This window comes from Sceloporus occidentalis, unplaced genomic scaffold (genome assembly GCF_023333645.1).
Source record: "Sceloporus occidentalis isolate IW3139 unplaced genomic scaffold, rSceOcc1.0.p SCAF_361, whole genome shotgun sequence".
In the NCBI taxonomy this organism is placed as follows: Eukaryota; Metazoa; Chordata; class Lepidosauria; order Squamata; family Phrynosomatidae; genus Sceloporus; species Sceloporus occidentalis.
The window spans coordinates 355,876-373,954 of record NW_028317341.1 but is presented as its reverse complement, the minus strand read 5'-3'; the positions used below and the strand labels follow the sequence as shown (position 1 = coordinate 373,954).

The following is an 18,079-nucleotide window of genomic DNA, read 5'->3' as shown; positions in this document are numbered from 1 at the left end:
TCCAAAAAGGTGGGGAGGAAAATAATTGAAAGGAGAAGCTATTGAGGTGGGGGCAGGGGGGGGGGGCGGTTATAGTGTAATAGGAGGGTGATATGGGAACAGGCTGTTTGGGTCCAGAGGTTATATTAAGCAAAATAGGGAGCCTGTATATCATGATCGGTTATCACTTACTGATTTATTCAGCAATAACATATTCCACGGCGCTGTATAGGAGTTCTTATAGCAAAGGATGGTATGGATCAATAGGCTATATATACATGAGGGACATATGGAGTAATAGTAATAAGGAAAGGTTATATGGCTCAATATAAAAGCTAGGTAGCACAGGAGGAAGGGTTATTGGAAAATATGTCATATATTAAAGGGCTGCATATATGATGAAAAAATGAAATGTAGTTATGGTATATAGATATATATAGCAGTTGGAGAAGTAGGCAGCAAGTATACTAACAGGGATACAATGGGTGTTGGGATGTATTTCTGCTTGGAGTATACAAGGCGGCCATTGTTGTTGGTGGCGGCTAGACATATTTCTTTAAGTGTCCTGCACTGAATAGAAGTCTTGTCTACTTATGTACAGAGCAGTCAACATGTGCCTGTTTTGCACACGCATGTATTTGTCGTGTTCTTAAACAGACGCCGCGCAAGCTGTGACAGGCAGTCTGATCCCCGAGAGGAAAGATTAACTGCTGCTGCACCAGGAGACCCGAGGTGTCACCCAGTGCTCCAGCATGGATAGGGTTAACACAGCCTCCTCCTCCACACCCTGATGCTAAACTCTCCATACATACCATAACCCCCCCTTTCTCCCTCCTCCATTATAATAACTCCTGCCGGAGACAACGCCCGCACAAGGTGAGGTTCAAACTCCAGGTAAACATGTAGTGTGTCGTAAGAACACGTCAGGGAAGGCAGGACCCAACCTGCCGCCGCTGCTGAACATACACCCTGATCTCCATAGAATAAGACAGCCGCGTACTTGCCCTGATTACACGCTTGGGCAGATGGGGGACGCTCCGTGAGACGGGACATGCGGGGCTGAGGAACACTAAATACAAGGAACCTCTCCTGTTCCCATCTTATCAGGGGCTACATAGGCCTCAGCCATAGAGAAGGGCCCCTCAAGCCTCGTGCCCTAATCCCAGCACAGCCGCCAATGGCATCAGTAATTATCACTATCACACAGGCGTGAATATTCACCAGCAGATGGGTGACATGAAAGGTGTGAGATCCTAGGGGCGATGGGGGGGGGGGCAGGGCTTTCTTTTGTACTATTTACAGCGTAACATGTTCAACGTTTATTTTAACCGAGTTGTTCTCCCGTCCTACCTTAGCCTCCGTCCGCTCTCTCCCGTGTCAGGTTCAGACACGTTACAAAACATGCGTGCGGATGAAATAAAGGCCTATCCATATCTATTCATTTTTCTTGCTTCTTGAATAGGTAAAGCTACAAAAATGTGTAACAATACGTATAACTCCAGAGTGACGGGTACCACGGGCACACCGTGCTTCCAACACCCAGGGACCCCACCAGCCAGAAACAGCAGAACCCACAGAGAGAGAGTGAAGCAGGAGCAATGATTGTAGCCCAATTCCCCCAGTCACTAGCCAAGAGTCAGTGTAGGGGAAAACACACACTATTTATACACAGAACACGCAATTAACATACAGTAGAACACAAAACTCAAGCACTATTCCCCATCTGGTCCTCCCATTAATTTGCCTTTTGTGTCTTTAAGGGTTACCCTCATAACTGGGGTCTCTATGGGTAGCTTGGTACTATGGGTACCAATGCGACTCCTCTTTAAATTTCCAGCAGGCAATTCCATGCAGTTTCTAGGTTTGCCCGGTCAAGAGCATGGCCCTCATAGTCTGTAGAACTCTGGATTAGGCAGGCTAGGCAGGGTTTCCTGGCCTCCCAGGGTGACTTAAGATGGGACTGGGAAGCTGAGAAAAGAGGCTTCCCCATGAATCTGTCATGGCCCCCCTTCCCAAACTCAAACCTACCCCCAAACGGGATCTCCATATTCCCAGCCCAGGGTAGTTCCCATCAAACCCGTTTATTAGTGATTCTGATTGTCAAGTGACAAATTAGCAATCTTGCGCAGCTTCCTAGAAGCCCAGTGCATTGATTTCTCAGGTACATTCTGTTTGACTCACTTGGCGAAGACCTTCATAGACGTCCACAGGGAAGGCAAAGGCAAACTCAAAGCCATGAGAATCCCTCCTATGTCCTTTTTTCAAGGTAAGTTTCCTCTCTCCCCGCTACCTGTGGACGCGGAAGGCATGTCTATGTCCATCATATATTCCAGACTTCATGAAATAGCTTTTTGAAAGAAAAGAAAATTTTATCCATTAAAATAACATGAAATGGATCAGAAATCTAGTGCAGACGGGGTTAATGTTGTAAATGACTATTGTAGCTGGAAACGGCTGATTTTTAACATAATCTCTTCATAGGCGTAGAGGCCCTTTATCACTCCCATCACTCCTGTGTTCCAATGGCCCTTTATCACTCCCATCACTCCTGTGTTCCAATGGCCCTTTATCACTCCCATCACTCCTGTGTTCCAATGGCCCTTTATCACTCCCATCACTCCTGTGCTCCAATGGCTCTTTATCACTCCCATCACTCCTGTGCTCCAATGGCTCTTTATCACTCCCATCACTCCTGTGTTCCAATGGCCCTTTATCACTCCCATCACTCCTGTGCTCCAATGGCCCTTTATCACTCCCATCACTCCTGTGTTCCAATGGCCCTTTATCACTCCCATCACTCCTGTGTTCCAATGGCCCTTTATCACTCCGATCACTCCTGTGTTCCAATGGCCCTTTATCACTCCCATCACTCCTGTGTTCCAATGGCCCTTTATCACTCCCATCACTCCTGTGCTCCAATGGCTCTTTATCACTCCCATCACTCCTGTGTTCCAATGGCCCTTTATCACTCCCATCACTCCTGTGCTCCAATGGCCCTTTATCACTCCCATCACTCGTGTTCCAATGGCCCTTTATCACTCCCATCACTCCTGTGTTCCAATGGCCCTTTATCACTCCCATCACTCCTGTGTTCCAATGGCCCTTTATCACTCCCATCACTCGTGTTCCAATGGCACGTTGTGTTCGCTGATCCAAGTTTAAGTTTAAAAGGCTAATTGATCGTTAGGAAACCCTTTTGAGATTATGTTCCAGCTAAAAATGTACTTATTTTTATCATGAAAACAGCAGTGACCCCATACTTTTGAACATAGTTCATGTCTGATCCCTCCTCCATATAAAAGTCATGAATTCTTTCAAGGTACATTTTTGCATACATTGTAACCCACATTGCATAAACATAATACATAAGCATTGTAACATACATACATTGTAGCCCTTTTCCCACCTTACATAAACATAAACTTATTGTTGAAAATCCTTCTTATTTCATCACTTAGCATCCCAGCGGGGGACACAGGGACTAATACATTAAAGGGATTTAAAGTTCATTAGGAAAGGCTTAGCGTGGACTCCAACATACATAACAAGGATCTAAAAATGTCTGAGACTTTGCAGCAGGTAGGAAATAGCTCAAGGAATGGAAGAAGACTTGTAATCAGTGGACAGACTCCAACATATGACCTGCAGTGTCCTGTAGGACATATTGTGAGAGGAAATATATATTAAAAAGAGATTTTCAGAAGGGATTTTCACACCAACATGATGATGACATGGCTCCTATGGGTTAACAGGTTAATCACATCATACTTAGAACTAGAAAGGCTGAAGTAACCTCATGTGAGAGACCTGCTCCTTGATAAAGAACATCAACAACCTATAGCTTGACCAGAAGAACAATTATTCCCCCACGTGGTCCTCATGGGATGTTCCTGATCACACATATGGACCTCTATCTACTCAGAGGGAATCTGTAGCTCTAGGAGCACATGGAGCTTCCACCATTGAGTGTTATCTGGACCATACTGGTCAGCTAACTGGAAGAGTGGACCCATGGAGTTCAGATACACTGTATCTAACCAGTAGGCTCCAGAAGATAGGTGGTCCTATAGATATGGCTATGCCTAACAACACTATTAATTAATGTTTCTTAATAAGAAAAACAAAAGCAGAATATCAGAATCTCTCCATGTTTATCAGAGAACACAAATAAAGAACAGGTAAAGCTAGACTGGACCAACATTCTGGATACATCTAATTGTAAGGAATATCCCCACACTATGTTTATGGTTCTCACAAAACTGCGCAGGAAACTCCTAAATAAGTAGAATTTTAAGGCACCTGCAGGTGGATCAAGCAAACAGATCTGATCTACTGGATTCACCAAGATCCCCATCCCATGCCAGTATATTAAGCGTTTAGCACCCCCTGGTGTTTATACATCAACACTACACCCCAGTAGTGACAAGCGGCCTTCCTGCAACGCCTTGGGTATTTTCCTGAAACCAGCCATTGAGCTTTAAGACTACCAGATTTTTTTAAATTGATTAAGATTGCAAAAAGCAGTGGTTAATATACATTGTATTTTGTGGAACAAAAACAAAATGTATCCATATTAAAGGAAGTATGCTTCGAGATATAAACAACACTATATATTTATAAATTCATATATATTTTTGTTGATCCATAAAACCATCTGCCTTCTCACCTACTGCCCCCCCATTCCCTAAGGAAAAACTTCCTGACCCTCCTCGTAAGAGAAGGTCGAGATAAGAGAACATTGTCATTTGCTAATTACATTGATCACAGGACCGCGGACTGCGCTATTGATTCCCGCACTAGGAAGCAGCAGCACTGAATTTAAGACATGATATTTCGCACCGTTATAATGGATTCAATATGACCCGAGTATTATAATGACATGAAAACTGGTTAATAAGACCCAGTGTTTGGTGCGTTACAGAATCTGCTAGGGCCATATAAATAAACGTAAGATGAAAGATATATGGAGACCTAAGTCACTCTAATATGACAATAAACTAGTTAGAATTGTTTAAATCTGTTCTTATTGATCGAAACCAATCTTAAAGTACTTCTGATGTTTACAAAATAACATTGTCTTCTTTAAAGGAAGCCAAATGTTTTTTCCTAATGCACTAAGGAATTTTGAGGAAGCAGCTTGCACTTCAGACATTTACATGGACTGCTCTCGGTGACCAGCGCGGACTGCTTGCAAATACAGTGGAGCCGTCACTCACTGTCACTCGCTTCCTGCTCCATTTGACCCTATACTATAAGATGAGCTCTCGACTGGCTCCACCAAGTTGGAGTCCAAACTAGTGTCTCTTACTGGTTTTTATTTTAATGAGACATCAGTACTTCTGTATATTCTTGGCGGTTATGTACTTTTTTTTTATGTTACGTCCATTGAACTTGGCTTTTACAGTATAACCCTGTAGGGGCCAATCATTTAAGGTGATGAGAGAGGGAGAGAGGGAGAGAGAAAGAGAGAGAGAAAGAGAAGCTTCAAACCCGACTTAATAGAATGCTTGCTAAAATATGTGTCTCAGATGGAGAGGAAAATGGTCACCTCATTCAGAAGAAGCCCAAAAATCTCCCATTCAAAACAATTAGACCAAAACCAATCGCCACCAGTTCAAGCAACAAACCAGATCTGCCAACAAACCCCTGGATAAGGAAGGAAAAATGGGGAGGGAAAAAAAAAGCATGCATATAAACTATGCATCCACTGGGACAAAAGGAATCGCATGAAAATCACAATGAGACATCCCATGACTACAGACATGTGGAAAAAATACATGCTGATTAAGAAGAAAGCAGTGATTGACAGCAACCAACATATGTCCAATGGAACTCAATGTCAGGCTAAAAACTCTATAGCTCTATAACTCACGTTTTAGTAAATACGGTAAATGCCTGTGGTTACTGCGGTATCACCAATTGGTGGAGCAACTTACTGACAGATTAGTAAATTAGTTATCTGTTCAGAAATCTAGAACTACAACTCCCAGCTTTCCCCAATGTCCTGTGGCTGCAGCACATCCATAACAAAAAGTACATGAGCGTGTTGGAGATTGTGACTGAGGTAACACTAAACAACCACGGGAGGCACTGCTGCTCAATAAATAGTAAAAATAACAGGGGTTACCTCGGTGAAAAATATCAAGTTTATGAGTTTGAGTTTATGAGGTGAAAATATGAAGTTATTTACGCAAAGATAGCCATATACGCTATATGACCACTATATGGCACCCCTCCTAATTATTGACTTTAGGTGTTTCAGCCAGACCCATTGCTAACAAGTATATAAAATCAGGCACACTCCACTCCCGCCACATTTGTGGCCAATTAAGCCCAACCTCCTTACCTGAACGGCAGATTTCCCATGCAGTCCCGCAAGGCTGCCCTCGAGTTGTTCCCTCACGGCATCTCTTCTCTTGCTCCGCCCAGGAACAAGGCGGAGTCACGTGAAGTGACGTCACATCACGTGACTCTGTTTTGTTCCTGGGCGGAGCAAGAGAGGAGACACTGTAAGGGAGCAGCGAGAAGGCAGCCTTGCGGGACTGCACGGGATTACCGGGTCCCGCAGGTACAGTGCCTGACCGCCCGCAACCCCAGCAAGACCGCCCGCAACTTTCCCCATGCAGTCCTCTACCGCCATCCACAGATTAACAACGGCAGATGCCTGGAAGACACTGCCATACCTGGGAACTTCTTTGATCCGGCTACCCAGAGCCTACCCTGGCGGGACTAGGCCAGGACTGCCCACTGACATCAGAGGGCGGTACCGCTGTCGGTGGGCTGGCCCGTTGACGTTGGGGGCGTTCCTGCCGATGTCAAGAGGCGTTCCCCCTGACATCACAGGAAACACCCCCATTTAAAGGATAAATGGGCAGGAGGATTCGGGTATTGACCCAGAGAACCGGTCTAATAAGAGCTCCAGATCCTACTGGGAGTATTTCTCTTGTGGAAGGAGGAGAAATCCACTTTAGAGAGTTCTTCCAACAAGACAGCATCAAGTATTTTAGTTTTTCCGTTGAATAAAGGAATTTTGCTGAAGGAGGCAGGTAGACCCAAAACCCTCTGGGAAATTCTGCTTTATAGATTTCCAGACCCAGAATTTCAGAATGGAGACCCTGAAACCTAGCGTAGAGATCCTGTCTCATGGAGACTTCTTAGCCTCCCTGGATCTGCAATGTACACAGAATACTGTATATGTATAGCACAGCGCAAAACATGCTGGGGGTTTGGGACGATTGTCACTCAAGTTCTTACATGGTTTGGACTGGTAATTTATGTCTAGCTTTCAGGGGAAAATATGATCTCATTAGCTGCCTTCTAAAGATATTTTTCAAACTCCAGAAACTTTTCAACTTAACAGACGATGATGAAGTTGGCTTCTTATTCGGCCAGATTCTTATTCAACACAGACAATATTTTATATTATAACTCAATAGCAGAACGGTGTGTTTACACAAAACAGATCCTGCATGACATGCATGATGCCAAGGCACGCCAAACATTTCTAAAATAACTGTTTTCTTAAACAATGGTGGCACACTTGGCATGAATTTACATAACGCTTGAATAAGTGTGTATTTTAATGGGTTAACATACATTGGGCCACCCACACTATGGATATGATGAGTCCACGCCCCTACATAAAATCCAACTAATTTTAGTCTTGCGCGAAGGCGGATTTGCCCATAAAGAGAGTGCCCAGCATGCCCAGTCCTAAATTTTAGGTGTTTTGAATAAGTGAGGATTTTGAGGAAATTAAGTGGCAAAGAATTGTGTGGACCAGTTGTCAGTAATGCTGGAAAATAGTTCTGTAGAATTCAGTTTGCTTGCTAAAGCGATGAGAATAACTCAAGTAGCGTCTATGACAAGGTTTGATGAAATCAAGACCATTGCTGGCATTTAGCCAAAAGTCCATAGCCAAGACCAGCAACGCTGATAAATGTCCATCATGTATATCCCTAAGAGGGATCCAGATGTGGCAGGGACTTCTAAACTAGATATGTGAGAATTTGACATGTATTCTTTCAGGACGACGTACAGATATGTCCTAAGAGGGTCAAAAGGGGTTTTATGGCATACTAAGCACCACGGTAACTGCTACAAAACAGAGGCATTTAGGGTAAAAGCCTACCTCCGTGTTGGGCCATGAGATGGCTTAAAAGGTCACAAATTTTCTGGGTGCCTGTAGGGGTCAAACACTCATTTATTAAATATAATGACTCGTTTTAGATAGCTTCACATCAAAACAGGAAGATTAAATGGCAGCGTGAACAATCTATTAAAACCTAAATTTTCTAGCAATAAGCTAGAGAGTTTACTCATTTTAAACGTAATTTTTTTTTTTTTTTTTTTAAAGGGTGCTGAAGAAAATCTCACTGAAATTTTATTAACACTAGCGCCGTTCACAAAAATACATATTTTTAAGAAACAAAACCCACGCACACAGAACAAAATATTAAAAAAAAAAAAAAGCCATCACAGTGTGTTTAGGTCAACAAAATTTAAACGAGACTAAATTTAAACAAACCCTTTCTCACCTAGACAGGCTTGCAACACAAAGTAATGCAACGTGCAGCGCAACGAGTTACAGGCAATTCTAGTTGCTAAAGGGTTAACACTTGCGGTAACAAGGCCACTCCACCCATAAAAGGGTTAACCCAAACTGTAGTCTCTCACACTGTCCATCCTGAATCCCAGGAAAATAATGCTGTGTTTTAATACCCAGCATTAAACATGGCGGCCTTGGGCTGTGTCAACACCCTCGGGTCAGAGAGTCCTCCGGGAAGAAACGCGTTTGATTGGTCTGAACACGGATTAGAGAGAGTTTTGCGTGGTCTAGACAGAGAGGAAGGGGATCACGAAGGATGGGGAGTGAAGAGAATATTTTTTTTTCAGTCCGGTGACTGGTGGTAAAGTCTATGATCTAGGAGATGACTTTCTCTTTCACGTGTCTGTTCTCCTGGAAGAAGAATACAGAGAACAATCAGTACGAGTGAATGAATGTTATTGTTACTGCATGCATATGAAATTGTGTATGAATGACTATAATGATTCTATAATTTTATACACATTGTTTCTTTGCCTCTCCTCCATCCAGCTTTTTACTTCTCTCTAACCCACATTAAGTGTTTTTTATCATCCCGTACCCAAATAAAAACAAACGAAAGGGGGCAAAAGACCAGCTCCCTACACATGGTTATTATGGTCACTAATTATTTTATTTTTTTTAAATTACAGAAATATATTTTTTGGCACGAAAAGGACACGTTAAGTAGATTGAAGGTAAATGTCATGGGAGGAAATTCTTGTGAAATTCTAGAACTAGAGTCCTTCCTCACCTTGATAATCGTATTCACCGCTGTCTAGGAATTGTATTCCTCTCTCCTTACCTCTGGCGGAGGTGGCTTTATAGTGACCGGTTGCGAGGTGCGCCGGGGAGGCGAAGGCTTCGGCTGAACTTGCTGCTGAACGGGGTTATAATACGTCACTCCTCCGTACACCTGGGACTGCGCCTGTTACCGTAACAAAACATTAGAAGCCGTTTCACACATTCTTGGTACATCACATGCAATAAAATAGTTAAATACATTTTAACACCTTTTTTGACCGCCCCCCCCCCCGTTTACTAGCATGTCTGAGCGTCACAATTCACAAGACTTCAGACCTTATTGATAGCTTCATATTTACAGTTGGACTTTAAACAAACCGCATGCCTTAGTATGCTGGACACATGCGCAATTGTATTTTTTTGTTGAATATTCAATTACACGAACAACCTTTCCATCTCTGCTGTCAAGTTAAAATGAAATGTCCAGAAAAACTGATTTAGGGCTGACAAACGGCCTTTAGAGAGAGGGATAACCGACGTAATATAGGTACCATAGATGGGACTATTCCTCCTAAAAAGGGGTTCTCTGCTTCACGGAATTTCAGTTTGTCCGTATTGATCTAGTAATACCGCCAATAACTATGCAGCCAAACATGACTTTCTTACCTGTGCATTGGGGTATAGATGAGCTGGTGGCGGAGGGGGCAGAGCACCAGGGGGGTAAGGGTAGCCCGGATTGCCAAAATTCATCACACCAGGAGGAGCAGTGAAGTATGGCGGAGGCAGAAGCTGCTGGGGAGGGGGCTGATTAGGCGGCAGGGAAACAGGAGATGGGTAAAGGTTAGGGGTGGTCATGGGAGCCGGCGTCTGGTGTGGATGCATGCCTGAAACACAAACAAAATTCTGTTTACATCCCAATGATATTAATAATCAACAATTCAGAAACTCACTACCAAGATCATAAAAAGAAATGTTGCAACAGAGTAACTGGCATCTCACAACCCAATACCAAGTCCCAACTCCATGTTAAACTACGGACTGACCTACAAAGTCTGTATGGGGTAATGGATGATACGCTACTGAACTACCACATTTCAGCCTTACAGGACGAGTGTGAAGTGTAACAGCTTCACCCCAGCGCCATATGGAAAGATACATGGGAAGTAGAGACCGGTACCTGGGTGAGGCAGGTGCATTTCCGGCTGCACGATCATACCCTGAGGAGGCATGGACGATGGACTGTCACCATGAGCGTATATTGGTCCCTGGTACTGAACTGCAACAAAGAACAAACATTAAAAAGCGGTGAAATATAGAAGCCTAGACACTGAATTAAAAAGAAAAAGGTAGATAAGAGAGCTTTCTGCCAATTCTATATGCTATAAAAATCACATATCTTACTTGTGCTATAACGAAAATAACTCAGTTTCTACACTAAACCTCAATCACTACACATCTTGACGAACTAATGCTTTCTCACAGTAAACGTAACCCTTTGAGTTAACTTCTAAACTACGGTCTCCGGTCCCAATTGCAGATGGTGCGCGCACACCGTCATATAGCCAGGTGTCACCGGTATCTATAAAGTAGCGTGCGCATGTCCCTCTCTCTGCTCCCGATTCCTTTTGCATTGTAACCTTGTATCCATTTCGTAAGAGATACAGAATTTGTCTCTATCGTAGTATTAGCCCCGGCACTTACTTGGGTCATAGTAATGTCCTTCCATGAGGCCAATGTGAATGGCCGCTGGATCTTGAACAGGCCTTTGACGCTGCGAAGAATATCTTTTAACACGTCCTCTCTGCACCGCCTGTATACCAGAAGGGACAGGAGAACGTGACCACACAAACCATTCCTTAAAGCCACGTGCTATGCAAGTAGAAAAGACCACCAGACCTGCAAGATCTGATGAAGAATACATTTCATACGCGTGTCTATGCAGTTTTACACTTTTAACAGGCGCGTGTTTGCCTTCCTGGAAAGGATCACGTAATAGTTTACGTGCCGAGGACGACACACGACAGCATTGGAGTGCATAATATATCACAATTCTTCACATTTGTACAAATGTTTATTTCAGGCTTCCAAAAAGATGTTATAACATCTCAAACCCCTCTGCCGTTATGGTGCAACAGGACGACTGCTGTCTATTTTTAGACATGCTCTAAATTTCAATATTCAGGAGGAAATTCACCCAATTATTGGTACGCACACAAAAGTCTCAAGCTCGTAAGCCCTCATTAAGCTGGTGGCCACGTTCTGATTCTGCTCCCATTGCCCCCCTTTACTCACCATGCCTTCCATGCGACTGTACTGCGGTGGGCCTCCTCCCATGTGAATGTGATTGGGGACGCCTAGAGTACAAGCAACACCGCTGAGGTTAGCCAAAGTGTACTAGAAGTTACCGACGGTCAAAACATTTTGGGGGAATGTGGCTTCTATGGTTGGTACATAGCGTGTACTTCTAATCTTGTCTTGCTTTCGGGGGGGGGGGGGGGGGAGTACGCTCCCAAAAATATATTCTTATGTATATTATCTACATAAGTGCTGTTCAAGGATACGCATTAATGTTCCTTGCATTACTGTGCTTGCATCTTTGGAGCATCTGAATGGGTTTAAAAACGCCCAATTAGCCTCCACCAACACGTGTCCCTTCATGGTGTCCATAGGTGGACGCCATATCAGTTCTGTAACCTTTTAGTTAGGATTCAGAGTTGGAACAAGCACACTTACCCCGGGATGAGATATAAGGAGGTTGCCCCTGGCTCCAGTTCTGGTCTGAAATATTGACCTGCGACATATCCTGCTCCAGTCCAGACACTCCTCCATCAACAGGCTGTTCCCAGCCGCCAGGTTTCAAAGTAGGTTGCGTGAGCGAGAGATCTGGAGCCATTACAGGTGGCGCCGGGGGAGGAGGGGGCAGTTCTGGAGGAGTTGCATCGTCAATGCTCTTTGCCGATTCCCCTCCTTTAATTCGACTTCTTCTGGCCCTGGAATAGGACTTTTTCTCCACGGGTCGGTCTGGAGGTGTCGGCGATGGTTCCGCTACTTCTTTCTCTACCGCCGGCTCAGATTTATTAAGCGACGGCGCTCCCGGAGACGCCTCCCTCGGCTGCGATGGAACATGCTCTATACTTCTACCTCTGTAACCGCCATAGTCCTGTCTGCGTTCCGAGGAGGAAGGAGGAGCGGCATCCTCTTCGGCCTGATTGCCCGCACGACTCTCCTTGTACCCGCCTGGTCTGGAGTAGGTTCTTGGGTTGGGAGCTTTGCCAGAAATAGGAGCTCCTCGACTGTTGTAAGACCGCGGTGAAGGGTTAGAATTAGGGTCCTGGTAGCGGTTTGAGTGTCTGTCGGCTTTTTCTTCTGGCTCCTCTCTCCTGGGGGGGCTGTTAAACCTGCAAATAGGGGATTCTTACAGTAAATGCCAGTTAAGCGCTTTAAACCACAGGTGTTCCCCCGGAGAACACACTTGTTTATGAATTATCGTTTGCTAGCTTTTAAACGTTTGTTTTCAGAAATATGTACTTTACGTATAGACAGGAGTGTGCATCACAGCTGGGTATACTCAGCTATAGGGATTGATATGCAAACCAGTAAAGAAAACGTACAATGATGTCATACAAACAGCTGAAAGGCCATCATGCCTCGGCATCGACCCACCTTGGCTTTCGTGGCCGCCGGGGTCGGATGTCCTCTGGGTTTCTGGAGGATCGAATGTCGTAACCGTACAAAGCAATGAGTTCTTCTCGGGACTTGGGGGCTTGCTCATCCTCGTGGAATCGGTCATGCTCCCATCTCCCCTCATCTTTCCACAGTTTTCGAGGGTGCCGACCCTTTGGTCTGCCAACGAATAAAAAACACATACTTAAACCCTTTTTTTCATCTTTAAAATATAAAGAGGTTAGAATCTGGTTAACAGAGCCCGACGCTAAAGTCAGACGTCTTCGGGGAGGCTGAGCGCGGAACATTTAATTTACTTACTGAAACTATGAGAAGAACTTTAGTAGCATCCACTACGGGAATCAAAGGACCAATGAAGCCACTTAGCCGAATGTCCATAGACAAGACTGGCAACACAGAACGGGACCAGCAATGTGGCAGACAATTCGAAAATAAATACAGAAGCCTCACCTGACTTCTTCATCGTGAGTTTGCCCACGGAGGTCATGTTCGAAGAAAAGCCCCTTCCGAGGGATGTAGGCTGGATTCTTCCGGTCCTCATCATCATCCAGCTTCTTCTGAGAATTTGTGGGGGTTTTGTTCTCATCTGGCTCTGTGCTCTCCTGCGACACAGAAACATTACTTTGATTGCCCTACTAGACCAGGCCGGGAACCTGCAATTTACCCTTTTCTGTTTACTCTACATGCAAGCAATTGCAACCTGCTGCCTTTGGGGTTTTTTTTTCATACCAGTTCTAATGTAACTCAAGTAGAAAAGGGTCTATTACATGCATTACTGACTGTAGCGTTAGTACACATGAACATTACAGAGAATTCATGGTTTGGATACCTGTCCATCTCCGCTCTGGCGTTCCCCGGTGACTGCTTCCTTCGCTTTAGATTTCTCGTCTTTCGGAGCCGGACTCTCTGTAGTGTTATTTTCTTGCTTCAATGTAGTCTTTAGAGGCTCCTCTTCACTGTAATGAGCCTCCTCCTATAATAAAGTGTCTGAATTATAACATAACTCAGGAACATAATATAAGACCTTAAACACCATTTTAAAAAGGGCCTGGCACATATCCGATGGCAGGCACCATACAGAACTTCCCTTACTCATCAACCCAGGACATAAAGTAATTTTACAACAGATGACAGCTTGTTTCTTGAAAACAAACACCATGTAAAAGGTGTAAACGATCAGAAATACCCACGCAGCCTATCGCGGACAGCCTCGTCTACTCACCTCTGACTCCTCTGCGCTCTCATAGTCCGACAAAACAGCTGGAAGACAAAAGAAAAGTACATTGTAAAAAACAAAACAAAAAAAACAACAAACTTATGGTAGCTGGAAATGGGAGATTTTTATAAAGTGTGATTGTTGTGTAAAGTCTAGATTCCCCAAGGTGTTCCTGGGGAAACCGATGGCACATTTCAATCAGCAGGTTGCCATGGTAATGGACACACTTAATCCCCTGCACCAAAACTGCATATGTATGTATGAGAGTGTTATATATATATATATATCTATATATCTATATATATATATATATATATAAAATATCTGTCACAAACTTTAAGGGCACATTGGTAGAGAAGTATATACCCAAAACACCTACACAAAGAACTACATAAAACAAGACCACCGCTGTCCCAAACAGGGTCCCAGGTGCGAGTGTTAACTTTAATAAATATACCTTAAGCGCAGAAGTCAACCGCAACTGGAGAGCACACCAGATAGCGGTCACTACTATATCTGCCTAGGCTTATCCTTCAGGATTTAGATGTTTCTACATAAAATTGTTATTTTTATGCCATCGTAAGAGACTCAGTATAGGGGTAGATATTACCCATGCCGTCCAGCAGATGTTAAACACTCTATAGCCTTTACTCCTAAGCGCTGACACCAAAACCTTTGCGTTATCTGCTTGATGACAGTAACCCTGTCGTGCCGTGTTCTAAAACAACTGTTATATTATCTCACGCCAACCACTAACTTCACTCTTCCTCTACATCGCTTCTTATGTAAAAAGCAAGGAAAACATGCAAAGTAACTCACCATCCCCTTCAATGCCATCCTCGCTTTCCTGAGAAAGAAGAGCAGACGATTAGTAAGGAGAGACACATTGGCCGGGCCACACATAGCCAACCCTTTATCCATCATGTATCTCCAGTGGCGCGTATCCATCACGCCAAGTGAGCTACACTCGCACTATTGTTGGGTACGAAAGAGCTGGGTTTAGATCAGAGCAGGGAGTGGACACCGGTTACAAGGGACAGTGCTATTACAGATTCTCGCCTGCCGGCCCGCATCATTCTCCCAAAAAGATTAGGCAAGCCCTGCAACTTCTTCCATAAAAATACAGAAATAGTGGCCTTAACGCCATCGGGAGCCTCTCTCGCCACAACGCCCGTTGACGAATATATGATCGTAGAACATACGAGTAAAATCTCGAAATAAAGGTGCAGGCAAACCCACCGCTCCTGCTGCCGAGCAGTATTTTTAACCATAAGGTTCCATGTAACCCCAGGAGCGAGGGACATCCGGGTTCATCCGCATAAAACGCCTGCAAAAGTTGTGATCCACGACTCGGGTAAAATGATCGGCTCTTCACTTACTTTGCAAGAAATATATTAAAAGGATTGCGGCTGGGACGGCAGAAGCGGTGATTTTCGCACTATTATAGTTGTATACGGCCCATGCCTAAATGTATCCCAATGGGATATTAATGCACAAGGTCCACGCACATTACAATTCTCCACCATTCTGCATTCTCTACTCCCCATAAAACAAAAAAAATGTTTGCAAGTGTAGAGCTCACAATCCTTCAGGTTCAGACTTGAGTCAGACTACAAAATAACTCGTACAAAACAAAATCTCTACGACACAGCTCAATATTCACTCTTCCGCCTTGACTTTCTTCTTAACCTTATTTCTGGCAGGCGCCCATATTTCTGGCACTGCTCTGTCCCTCAAACCAGGCAAACATTTTAGGCTCCAGCCAATGCCCTGCCCACCAGGCGCGCTCCCAGGTCTCCAGCCAATGAGTGCCCTGCCCTCCAGGCGCGCTCCCAGGTCTCCAGCCAATGAGTGCCCTGCCCTCCAGGCGCGCTCCCAGGTCTCCAGCCAATGAGTGCCCTGCCCTCCAGGCGCGCTCCCAGGTCTCCAGCCAATGAGTGCCCTGCCCTCCAGGCGCGCTCCCAGGTCTCCAGCCAATGAGTGCCCTGCCCTCCAGGCGCACTCCCAGGTCTCCAGCCAATGAGTGCCCTGCCCCCCCGGTGCGCTCCCAGGTCTCCAGCCAACACCCTGCCCCCAAGGTGTGCGCCCAGGTCTCCAGCCAATACCCTGCCCCCAAGGTGTGCGCTTAGGTCTGCCCTGCCCCCAAAGTGTGCGCCCAGGCTCCAGCCATATAACCGGCACATCATGCAGAACCCTGCTCCAGAAGCATATCCAGGCCTTCGCTGCCCCCAGAGTTATGAAGCTTTCTGCCATAATCCGCGCACCCATTCAGCCAATACCCTGTCCCCAAAACTCTCCACCCCAATCAGACCCCTCCACATGCACTGCTTCCCTCACTTAGCCCTGATTTCCTCCTTACTCAGTCTTCGGCCTCTCTAATTCTCTTCCTGTCCCCGCATTTAGCTCGTTTACACCCCTGCATCTCTCCACAGTGGACCGGGTCCCGTTACCCTTTTCTAAGCCACGTGGGTTCTACCCCCCCCCCCCATCATTTAGCGCTCTCTGATCGCAGCCCGGCCTCCTCAGCTCGCCGGTTCCTCTACTCACACACTCAGACTCCTTGCTGTCTCTCTCGGTTTCCCCTCTTTTAGGTCCCGGTTCCCGAGTCTCGGTTCTGACAGCTGGCCCTTGCTGACCCACGGAGCCGGTGCTTTCACTCCCAGACTCCTCTTCCTCCTCCTCGCTGTCCTGAGAAGCACGTCTCCGCCGCCTCCTGTCCGCCATATCGAGGAATCCGCGGGGCTTCCGGGAAACTACAACTCCCGACGTGCTCCTCGCAACAGCATAGCGAGAGGTCGGAATGGACTACAACTCCCGGCGTGCCATGCGCAGACCAGGAAGAGAATGCGTGTAACGCTCATCTCCAGAACCCCCTAGTGTCTGCCTTTGCTTTATGTGTTCCCAGTAAACATGAATGAGGCAAACCTTTACCCCGATGCTTAGAAAAGGTTTATCGGTACCAAGCTTTAAGCATCCCAACTCACCAGCTTCTCTACACATGGTGGACGGCTAACCCCAGTGAGCAGGTAGAGCAGACATGGCCCTACGTAACGTATAGTTATTTTGGGAAGACTCACCCTATGCAGCTCCAGCTCTCACCTTCTTATGGGGGGTCTCTCCCTCTATAGTGAATAGTAACAGCGAGCTGACCTATTCAACTTAACAGCAAACTGCAGGTTTAGTAAAGACCCCCCGCTCCGGGGTCAATTTATTTCACATTAGGGACAGGGTGCAAGTTTACCCGCAATCATGTACCGTTTTATTCTTACAATTTAAAAAACTGCGCCCCCCCCAAATCTTTGAATCCCGGCATATAGTACATTTAGCGATTGTATTAGAACTTCAATACGAAAGACGCAATTTCAACATGAAATTGTCCCCAAGCTTTTATTTACACAGAACAAAAAAAATAAAAGGGGAAAAAAAAGAGTCACAACAAACTCCCCGTAGACATTACTGGATTTAAAATATTTACACTGGAACATTATTTTACACGTTGGAAAATAAAAGCGAACGGCGAGAGGTGAGCATGAAATTCCGACAATGTAAACTTTTATCCGCACTGCGAGCGAGGAAAGACCCCCAATTCATGGAAAAACATTGCGCTGCAGGCCCGTCCATCAGTGTCACCCCCCCACCCCAGGCTTAGAGGGATTTACCCTCCAGAAAAGTGAAATTTATTACCTAGGGGCACGCCTTATGGAGGCTCTGAAACAACAGCCAGCTATAGAGCTTGCCGAGAGGGCAATTATTCAAATAAGGACTGTGGGGTAGGAACGAGAAAACGAGATCTTTGGAGAGCAACCAGGATCGGTAAATAATAAGAGAATTACGGACTCTCTCTTTAAGGCATAACACGGACATAGCGGGAA

General features: G+C 45.2%; 1 protein-coding gene across 1 annotated transcript; it reads right to left on the bottom strand.

Annotated features, from left to right (window-relative positions):
- Positions 1-8,902: 8,902 nt before the first annotated feature.
- On the bottom strand, positions 8,903-16,931 carry LOC149273660 (protein CASC3-like). The gene is given in 13 exon segments (XM_089506058.1): positions 8,903-8,938; positions 9,369-9,491; positions 9,974-10,191; positions 10,485-10,583; positions 11,009-11,117; positions 11,600-11,661; positions 12,041-12,705; positions 12,971-13,150; positions 13,442-13,593; positions 13,821-13,994; positions 14,214-14,251; positions 15,027-15,054; positions 16,755-16,931. Coding segments are annotated over 13 exon segments (2,061 nt in total).
- Between the last annotated feature and the right edge of the window lie 1,148 nt (positions 16,932-18,079).